We start from the raw sequence: 11082 nt of genomic DNA, 5'->3' as shown, positions 1-11082 counted from the left end.
AGAACGTTCCGTGTGTACTGGAGAAGAATGTATATTCTGCTGCTTTAGGATGAAATGTTCTGAATATATCTGTTAAGTCCATCTGGTCCAGTGTGTCATTCAAAGCCATTGTTTCCTTGTTGATTTTTTGATTAGATGATCTGTCCATTGCAGTGAGTGGGGTGTTGAAGTCTCCTACTATTATGGTATTACTATCAATGAGTTTCTTGATGTTTGTGATTAATTGATTTATATATTTGGGTGCTCTCACATTGGCACATAAATGTTTACAATTGTTAGGTCTTCTTGGTCTATAGACCCCTTGATTATGATATAATGCCCTTCTGCATCTCTTGATACAGTCTTTAGTTTAAAGTCTAGATTGTCTGATATAAGTATGGCTACTCTGGCTTTCTTTTGTTGGCCATTAGCATGATAGATGGTTCTCCATCCCCTTATTTTCAATCTGTAGGTGTCTTTAGGTCTAAAGTGGGTCTCTTGTAAACAGAATATAGATGGATCTTGTTTTCTTATCCATTCTGTTACCTTATGTCTTTTGATTGGAGCATTGAGTCCATTGACGTTTAGAGTGAGTACTGAAAGATATGAATTTATTGCCATTATGTTTCTTGTAGAGTTGGAGTTTCTGGTTTGTTCTCTGGTCCTTTCTAATCTTTGTTGCTTTTGGTATTTATTCACTCATTCATTCATTCATTCATTCATTCATCTTTTCTCCCCTCAGAGAGTCCCCCTTAAAATTTCTTGCAGGGCTGGCTTAGTGGTCACAAACTCCTTTAATTTTTGTTTGTCTGGGAAACTTTTTATTTCTTCTTCTATTTTGAATGACAGCCTTGCTGGATAAAGAATTCTTGGATGCATATTTTTTTCCAACTCAGAACATTGAATATATCCTGCCACTCCTTTCTGGCCTGCCAAGTTTCTGTGGATAGGTCTGCTGCAAACCTGATCTGTCTTCCCTTGTAGGTTAAGGACTTTTTTTTCCCTTTCTGCTTTTATGATTCTCTCCTTTGCTGAGAATTTTGTGAATTTGACCAAGATATGCCTTATTGATGGTCAGTTTTTTAAATATAATTGGAGTCCTCTGTGCTTCCTGGATTTTGATGTCTGTCTTTTCCCAGGTTAGTAAAGTTTTCTGCTATGATTTGCTCACATAACACTTCTACCTCTATTTCTCTCTCTTCCTCTTCTGGGACCCCTATGATTCTGCTGTTGTTCCTTTTTAATGCATCACTGATTTCTCTAATTTTTAAATTGTTCTCTTTTGCCTTAGCCTCCCTCTTTTTTTCTGCTTCATTGTTCTCCATAAGTTTGTCCTCTATATTGCTGACTCTCTGTTCTGCCTCATCCATCCTTGCCACCATGGAATCCATTCGAGATTACAGCTCAGTTATAGCATTTTTTATTTCATCCTGACAAGATTTTACTTCTTTTGTCTCCACAGAAAGGGATTCTAATCTATTTTTGACTCCAGATAACATTCTTATTATTGTGATTCTAAACTCTCGTTCAGACACGTTGCTTGTATCTGTGTTGGTTACGTTCCTGGCTGTCGTTTCTTCTGCTCTTTTGAGGTGAATTCCTTCATTTTGTCATTTTGAAGGGAGGAAAGGAATTAATGAAGGAGAAAAAAATAAATTAAAAAAATTAAAGTTAAAAAATTAAAACAAACACACACACACAAATTGAGTAAATGATGCTAGATACTAGGTATCTTTTGGTCTGGGTGTTGAAAGTGGCTTGATAGAGAAAAAAGGGGGGAAAAAGAAAAAAAAAAGAAAATCATTTGAAAATTTGAAAAACATGAATACACTGAAGTAGACTAAAATGAAATGATGGAAGTAAAATAGAATTTGAAAAAATTTGCATAAAAGTAGAAAATATAGTATAAGAAAAATTAAAAAAAAAATTTTTAATAAAAATTGAAAATAAAAATGAATTTTTTTCTCTTTCTGTATTCAAGAAAAAGAAAAGAAACAAAAAAGAGAAACAAAAAAAAAGAAAAAAAAAGAAAATTGAATAGTTGGACCAGCTAACAGACTGAAATAAGACTGAAATTACTTTGATTTCCCCTAGAAGTCAAACTATGAATTACTTTATATTCCATAAACTAAGCAGGTGGTGAGACTTGGGTTCTTGAAGAGTGAGGTTGGCCCAGTTGGGCAGGACTTAGTGTAATGGCTCCATTCTCCAATAGATGGAGCTCCTAGCCAGTAGGGTGGATTGTTGTGGCGCATGTAGGCGTGCATGCGCGGGAGCGGTGAAAATGGTGGCACCCAGCTACCTGGTCTCTAGTATCAGACTTCTGTTCTCCCCGATCAACAATCGTGCACCCATCCTTTGTCTTGGCTTCTGTCCACTCCCCACTTCCACACTGTCCGTAACCAAGCCCCAGGTAGTACCTCTCTCCTGAGTTTTTTCTCAGATGTGGCTGCCTTCCCCTGCCCCCCACTTCTGAGGGACTGTGGCTTTGACCTGCTCCACCCCTCTGCAGAGGGTCTCACGGAGCAATGGCGGGTGCTGGCTGCACCCAGGAAGATTCGTGGGATGGTGCTGCTGCCGATGCCCAGAGACTGTGGCCAGGTGCCAGCCCGCCCCAGAAAAGGTTCACAAGACAGTGTAGCAGCAGCACCTCAGGGATTATGGAAAATCACAACACATATCTGGCACCAGGCTTTACCCACAATGACCATATTCCAGCACCAACGAATGTGGCCATTCTCTGGGGTCTGCTGGGCCCAGGTGGCCTCACAGCCTCTACCAAATGTGCTTCCAGCAGTGGAACCGCTTCTCCCCATGTGTCCTGAGAACCTCCTGGACCTCACTCTGCTCTTGGGGATTTGCTCTTCCCACCAGAGCACATCCAGGTGTCCAGCTGTGGAGTTTCAGACTCTGCACTCCCCTTGTTTACCATCTGAATGGAATCTAAACCCTCTCCTTTCTCCTTTCTCCCTTTTTAGTCCAGTCACTGTGGCTGTTTCCAATTTTCCACTTTCTCTCCAGCTGCTTTTATGGAGGGGTGCTTTTCCTGTATTCTCCTCCCTGTCCCTGTCTCCATCTTCACTCTGCGTGCAAAAGTGGTTCCTTGCCCTCTGCAGCTTCTCTCTCCCCAAGTTCACCTCTCCACGCCGTGTACCTGCTGAATTCTATGGTTCAGGTTGTGCAGATTGTTGTGTTAATCCTCAGATCAGTTTTCTAGGTGTGCAGGATGGTTTACTATTGGTCTGGCTGTATTTCATGGATGTGAGACACAAAAAATTTCCATGCTGTTCTGCCATCTTGGCTTCTCCCCTCTTACATTTCTTATTTGAGTTTATAGCATCTCACTTTGAATCTACTTTGATAGATTATTATCTCTCCTTTGAAATCTTTTTTTCAGAAAGACAGTATTTTGTTTAATTCATGGGAGATGGTTATGCAAAGTTTTTCTTTTTAATACTTTTAACTTTTGCTTATTTTTATCTCTTTGCTTTTATTTTCTTATATATTTCTTATACTATATATGTTAAAATATGTATTATTTCTTTTTCCATGTTTCAGACATCAATGATCTTTAAACAGGGGCCATTTTTTCTATGCCTGATATTTAAAGAAAAACAATGTAAGGGAAAGATTAAAGGAAAAATCTAGAGCAGAAAGCAACTTTAATTATTAGGTGCATTGGTGTTGAGGTCTCTCAGTTACATCTCTGCTCTGACTGACCAGATCTGCCTGGCTAATAGCAAAACTATGCATCTTATCAGCCCTTGATGTATCAGACAATTGGGCACTGCCTTCTCTATACATTGCAGGACTGATTGCCACTCACTCCTCTTCAACTCTGTCTCACTAACAGTATATTTCTTTGAAAGAAGGCAAGTCTGAATGAATCTTCTTTGTGCCTTGTATCTTCTACTGCATGGCTCAGGAACCTTCCATCTTCATAGGCTCCTAGATCTTGCTACTTCAAGCAGTGGATCATTGGTTCATTACATTATTTTTGCCACCCACTTTGGATGTATTTGGGGCACTAACAGAGTTGTACAGAGACATTTCCATTATCAGCATCTTTCCTGGACTTAGCTGAAATTATACTGTATGTAGAATATATACCACTCTTCATAGATTGTGACTTGGAGCTGTACCTTTTTTCTAGTTATAACAGAGATGGATCAGTGTTTTTTTGTTTGTTTGTTTTTTTGGGGGTTTTATCTTTCTTTCTTTCTTTCTTTCTTTCTTTCTTTCTTTCTTTCTTTCTTTCTACCTTTATTTCTTTCTTTCTTTTTTCTTTGCTTCTCATTCTTTTTACTACTTTTGGTTTTAGAAAGAACACTGTAAAAAGACAAAGACCAGAAAATAAAACCTTTATTAGTTAACTATAAGATGTTGAAACCATCTTTCTCTCTTCCTGTCTGTGTCAGTGTATGTTTGAGAGATAGGAGGGCTAAGGCATAGGGAAAAGACTTTGTTACGAAGAATTTTTCAGGAATCTGTGTTCTACCTGGATGGACTTTGTCTGTGTGGATCCCTGCAAAGATCACCAAACATTACATCTTGTCAAACAGCTTGTCTCTAAGCCAGCTGAGATAAAAAGGACTACAAATTCCCAAGGAAGATAGACTTACAAAGTTAGAACTGACCAGTTTCCAGGAGCCCTCCTTAGTGCAGCTATAATGCAGCAGTGTTCATTGTCCATTTAGCATAGATCACTTCGGGCTCTCATTCTTTAAGTCTTGGTATGGACCTGGTACACATTTGCTTTACAGAACTCCACCTGAGCACCAGCAATTATTTTATATACAGTGCGAAGAAACTGAAGTTCAGAGAGGTTAAGTGACATATTCAAAGACATTAATCAGACATTTCAGAGGTAAGATTAAAACCCACCTTTTCAGACCCCAGGTGCTTTTATTTTATTTTAAAAATCATCATCTCTAGTAACTGTCCTAGGAGGATTTTATTATTTCTGCAGGAACTGCATCAGAGAATACGAGTCACTTGCCTTGGGCCATAGAGATGATAATGGGAGAGCTGATCTGGGACTCCGATCTTCTGACCTACATCCAGGGTACTTTCTACTGCAAAAGTCTGCAGTCTGATTATGCTGATTAATCAATGTTTTCTTCCTCTCTCAGTATAGCAGCTCCAAGCCCACTTCCCTGGCTATATCACTACATTTTAAAGTCTTGTGTATGCTATATGCAACCCTCTAAGAATTTCTTGAATAAGTCAAGATGGAGTAGTTCAGTTTTTTTCTCTATTATGTCCCCAGGCTCTGGAATACTGTGCCTGCTGCCAGTGAGTATTTAAAACTTTTTCCTTTTTGCTCATACTAAGGCAGTTTCAGACTTTGAATGAAGTCAATGGGGGAAATCCATGCTTATTTATAAATGCTTTATTGATACTGCTCTAAAAAGCCATCAAGGAGTAGAGATTTGGAAAGTTCCCACTGTAACCAGGATGTGTTAATTATCCAGCTGTGAGATACTGAGTTAGAGGCTCCGGAAGCTAATAGTCTTGTGTTGTAAAGATTGCAGTGCTGAGTTTAATTTTCTGAACTTGTTTCAATTTTCGCCCTACCTTGAGAAAGACTGGGTACTACTGGGATGGTAAAATATCCATGAATTATTGGGAGTACTATGCTATATCAGTAGGTAGGGAGATTATTTCCTTGAGATCTTTCGAAGGTATCTTTGAAAGATGTCCACCTGCATTTGGAGATATTAAAAAGATGTTTCATTAATAATGAAATAATATTTCATGAAAGTCAGCTGATTTTAGGTCAGTAGATGGGACAGATGTCAAACTGTACTAGAGAATATAGGGATGAGCGGTTTAAATAACCATCTTTAAAATTTTTTTAATGTTTTATTTATTCTTAGAGAGAGAGAGAAAGAGAGAGACAGAGAGCATGAGTGAAGGAGGGGCAGAGTCAGAGATGGACACAGAATCTGAAGCAGACTCCAGGCTCTGAGCTGTCAGCACAGAGCCTGACCTGGGTCTCGAACCCACGAACCATGAGACCATGACCTGAGCTGAAGTTGGACGCTCAACCAACTGAGTCACCCAGGCACCCTTTAAATAACCATCTTAAAGCAAATTCTACCATATTTAGTTAGATGAATCTTGAATCATTCTATCTAAAGCATCTTCATTTGTTATTTTTACATGTGAGTTGATTTCAGCCTTAAAGGAAGTGTTATTGTTTTTTAATTTCACTTAGAGTTATATGATTGCAATGTCATTTGGGAAGAATATTATCTTTTTGCTTTTAAAAAAGGAGCACATATGTGGATGGTAACTAGTGAGTTTAAAATCTGTAACACATGAATGGTGGATGCAATTTGGCTAAATGTGCTCTTTCTATTCCTGTCTAAACAAGACTCATTTTCAAGAGGGTATACACTAATGGCAAGCCAAAACATTAAGATTCATATCAGATTTTGTGTTTTTGTTTTGTCAAAGCATGAGTGCCTCGTTTAAGTGTGTTTCTGGCCCTTATAGTATTCTAGATTTGTCATGCAGCCTTTCTGGTAACTTCTAGTCTAGTAATGTTTAAAGGGTTTTAGATATCTCTCTAAAACTGAGCACATATAAATGATAAATCAATTGCCTGTGAATGGTGTTTGCCACAGTGTCTGATATCTGATTGTGTCTGTTTTTTTTTTCTCATTTTGGTTTTCAAACTGGACAATGCATGGAATTACAATTGTTTGCCATGTCACAATCCCCTTTTGAAAAAGTAACCCTAGGTAGTTGCTTGCTAAGAAATTGTTAGGCTTTGGGGCAAAAGATCCTGTTCTCTTGGCCATAACACATTTATTGGAGGATCTGTGCCTTAATCAAAGTAAACATCTGAGTGATTCCTAGCCTGAGGTCTGCAAAGGGATTTCAGGGACATTTGTGCAAATATATTTGAAAAGGTCTATAGTTTTAATGCATTTTTGAAGGCAGAATTTCCTAAAATGTAGCTAATGTACAACTCAGAATCCTTGTAAGACTATAGAGTACTTAACAGGCCCTTGGCAATTTTAGAAAAAAGTTCACACAAATACATTTTACATGTGAAATGTAAGTTTGATCATATTTGCAGAGAAATACATTATTCTTTATTTTAATCATTATGTCCTTGGAGACACTGAATGATTTAGGACTGCATTCATCAGTCTTTTAAAATATTCATTAATCAAGTTGAAGTTTAAAATGGTTAACCTATTTTTACATCATTTGTATGCTTTTGTTGTACCTGATGAATTTACCTTTTTGCTGCTATATTATATGAATTGCATTACATAAGCAATTCACAAAAGATAAACCTGTATCTCAAATTGACAGTAGTTTAAATATTACAACTTTAAAGAATATTCCAAATGTACAAAGTGAACAAGGCACCACTGCCAATATGGAGTGTGAAGGTTTATGAGCTTGAATAACAGAATATAGTGTGATAACTTTCTTAAGGATTAGAAAAAGAAAAGAGTATAAACAAGGAATTGTCTGAAAGGAGCTGGTGCAGATAGCTGCACCTATCTTACAAAATTTTGAAAAACATCGCATGAACCCTGAGAGGTTTTCATGTCATTTCCAAAGAGCACAGTGACCTCTCCAGTCAAATCAAATTTTTCCAAAATAAGAATAACATAATGCTTCCAGTATGAAATTGATACATTTTGATATTAAAGGCAGAGAAGAAGCCAAAACAAAACAATAGATCATAAATGAAGTTACACTCTGCATTCCTTGAAAAAGGATACATGTTTTGGTATGGCCAAGGAAGTTACAAATAAGCTGCAAATGTAAGTGAAATAATTTTCCCCACACAGTAGAATGAAGCCATATTCCATTTTATGGGATCATCAAGTAACTCCAGGTTTTGAAAAGTAAATTGGAAAAAACTCTCAACACACCTTCCTTGGAAGTTGAAGTATAGATTTGTTTTCATTCACCCTCTCAAGAATCCAATAAAGGTAGAAAAAACTCACCCTTAAGAAAAACTTTCTAGCTCATGGAAGACACAGTATAAGTTTATATTTAATTACACATAATGCAAATATACCAAATTGAGAAACAACATAGAACTAATGAGAAGCTTTCCTCATTTGGTGAAGATGGAGTAATCAGGACAAGATTTATGCTGAAACTTCTGAAAATAGACAAAATATCAGAATCAAAGGTTTTCAAGACACTGGGCATCAGGCAGTTAAGAATGTTGATCTTTAGATATGAGAAATAAATTAAATGAGCCCTATGATTGCCCTAGTTTATTGCCCGGACAAGGCTTAGGGAAGGGAGCCTCCTCCCTAAGTTGAGAGACAGATGTGGTAGTTTGGAGATACTAAGACAGCTAGAGTTTACAGGACTGAATAACATAGAGAAGAAAACTGCACAGAGACAAGACTTCAGAAATCAGCAGAGACACTCTTTCAAATATGCAGTACAGTAATGATCAGTACATGAATTTGAGGAAATTACTCAGAGTGTGGGGAAGAAATACGCCAAATGAGAGGAGGGAATTACCTAGAAAGTCACATATGACTGGGAATATTGCCAACAGAGTGAAAAACTTAGTAACTAATGATGTCAGTAGTGGGAAAAATTAACTCTAGATTAAATGTTGCTTTGTCCCCATGTAACAAAGCTTAAAAGTCACATCTAAAAGGATAAGTTTTTAAATCACTTAATTATGTTCCAGAATGAAGCTCAAACATATTTATAGGAATAAAAAAGTATTAGCACCCAACAAGGTATAAAGCACAAGGTCTAGCATCCAAGTGAAATTACCAAACATGCAAAGACATAGGAAAATGCAACCCTTAATGAGAAAAATCAATCAATGAAAATGAAACTAGAAATGACACAAATGGTAAATTTAGTAGAAGGGACATTAAAAGGTTCATTATGATCGTATTTTATATGTTCAAAAAGCTGGAGGAAAGACTCAGCAAATCAAACTTCAAATGATAAAATTATGGTTTCTGAGATCAAAAATACACTGTATAGCATTACTAGAAGATTAAATAATAAAGCACAAAATACATATTAATAAACTTGAAGACATAGCAATAGAAAATACCCATAATGAAACATAGAGGAAAAAATACTTAAAAATGAAAAAGCATTAGTGACCTGTAAGACAAATTTAAGGAGCTAAATATACAAATAATTAGAGTCCCCTAAGAAGAGGATAGAGAGAGGGAACTTAAAAACATTTGAAGAAAAAGTAGCTAAAATATATCCAAATTCAGTGAAAATTACAAGCATGTAAATCCAAAAGTCCAAAGAACCTTAAGTACAAGAAAGATGAAGGAAACTATACCAAGTCATTTATTAATCAAATTGCTTAAAACCAGTAATAAAATCTCAAAATCACTTCGAAAATATATTCCTTATGTTCAGAAAAACAAAGGTATAGATGACAGATTTCTCACTAGAAACAATAGAAGAAAAAAATAGAGGTGCAACATCTTTAAAGTATTGAAAGAAAAAAAATATATCAGTCTAGAATTACTTTACCATCAAAAATATTCTTCAAATAGAAGAATATTGGAGGTGTCTGGGTGGCTCAGTTAGTTAAGCATCAGAGTCTCAGTTTCACCTCAGGTCATGATCTTGTGGTTTTGTGAGTTTGAGCCCCATGTCGGTCTCTGTGCTGAAGGTGCGGATCCTGCTTGGGATTCTCTCTCTTCTCCCTCTCTCTCTGCTCCTCCCCTGCTCATGCTGTCTCTGTCTCTCTCTAAATAAATAAATAAACTTAAAAAAAAAAGAATATTGGGATACCAATTTTGACTAATCACAGGCTTAACTTGCTGAATGTTCAGTAAAACCAAATGGGCAAAATATATTAGCAGAGTTTTCCTTGTTTGTGTATGTGAGAGATTCCCTAGGGAGCCTACATGTGAAAAAAATTTTGGATCAAAAGAATTTCTTCACATGACTTCTGGAGAGGTGACCATTATAGTTTGCCTCATTCATTCATTTGAGCATTATAATTACAAACCTGTAGTATATCATGGAATTAATTTGGACCAAACTGTAGAGAAATTTATAGTATTTCTTTTTTTTAATTAAAAAAAAGTCTCATTATTTGTTTTTGAGAGAGTGAGAGAGCACAGGAGAGGGGCAGAGAGAGAGGGAGACACAAAATCCAAAGCAAGCTTCAGGCTCTGAGCATCAACACATAGCCTGACACAGGGCTCGAACTCACAAACTGTGAGATCATGCCCTGAGCTGAAGTGGGACACTTGACCAACTGAGCCACCCAGTCCCCCTGTTGTATTTCTAAAGCAAGAGGTCTCTTTAAGGGCCAGCCTGACACCACCATTCATTAATTATACATATGACAAACTGAAGGTAATTCATCAAGCTCATAAATCAAACGCAAATAAACTTGTGTTGAATTTGGAAACTGGCAGACCCCTGGTAAAAGAAGGTAGTATTCTGGAAGCTGCTAGAATCAGCAATGAAACTGAAATTGCATCCTTCCATGAAGAGGATTATGAGAACTACAAAGCTAATCCCATTTCATCCTAGTGAAAACCTCATGGGGCTTCCTTTTTTGTGTGCCTGTATTAAATTCTTTTATTCCACTAGTGAGGTTTTTGAAATTAACAAACTTAAAATTTTTTTTAAAAGACTTGTTTTGGAAAATTACATTTTCTTCATGCATACACAAGTTGCAATGATTCTTAACAGAGACCTGCAGTGCAAGACGTGTTAAGAGAAGTCCTTCACGTAGATGTAAATTATATCATATAGAAACCTTGATCTACACACAGAAAGAGAAAACAACAGAAACTAACTACACGGGTAAATATAAGAACTTTTCTTTTTTACTTTAAACAATTTTCTTGAAAATATAATTAACTCTTTAAAAAATTTTTTTGACATTTATTTATTTTTGAGAGACAGAGAGAGACAGAGCATGAGCAGGGTCGGGGCAGAGAGAAAGGGAGACACAGAATCTGAAGCAGGCTCCAGGCTCCGAGCTGTCAGCACAGAGCCCAACACAGGGCTTGAACCCACAAACTGTGAGATCATGACCTGAGCCAAAGTCAGACGCTTAGCCCACTGAGCCACCCAGGCACCCCTAAAAAATATAATTAACTC

General features: G+C 36.9%; 1 protein-coding gene across 1 annotated transcript; it reads left to right on the top strand.

Annotated features, from left to right (window-relative positions):
• Positions 1–9906: 9906 nt before the first annotated feature.
• Positions 9907–10506, top strand: LOC131488477 (UPF0538 protein C2orf76-like). Its single transcript, XM_058690368.1, has 2 exons — positions 9907–10033; positions 10310–10506. Exons 1-2 carry the CDS (start codon positions 9907–9909, stop codon positions 10504–10506), a joined length of 324 nt encoding a protein of 107 aa, XP_058546351.1.
• The last annotated feature ends 576 nt before the right edge of the window (positions 10507–11082 follow it).

Source organism: Neofelis nebulosa, chromosome 10 (assembly GCF_028018385.1).
Source record: "Neofelis nebulosa isolate mNeoNeb1 chromosome 10, mNeoNeb1.pri, whole genome shotgun sequence".
NCBI lineage: Eukaryota > Metazoa > Chordata > Mammalia > Carnivora > Felidae > Neofelis > Neofelis nebulosa.
The sequence above is the reverse complement of the archived record's forward strand: the minus strand, read 5'-3'. Positions and strand labels throughout refer to the sequence as shown.

What these genes read in the sequence shown, in the direction of transcription:
- LOC131488477 (XM_058690368.1), top strand. Translation starts at nt 9,907, where the DNA reads ATGACTTCTGGAGAGGTGACCATTATAGTTTGCCTCATTCATTCATTT. An exon ending in GAAATTTATAGTATTTCTTT is followed by an intron (nt 10,034 to 10,309) that starts TTTTTAATTAAA and finishes TCATTAATTATA; the next exon opens with CATATGACAAACTGAAGGTA.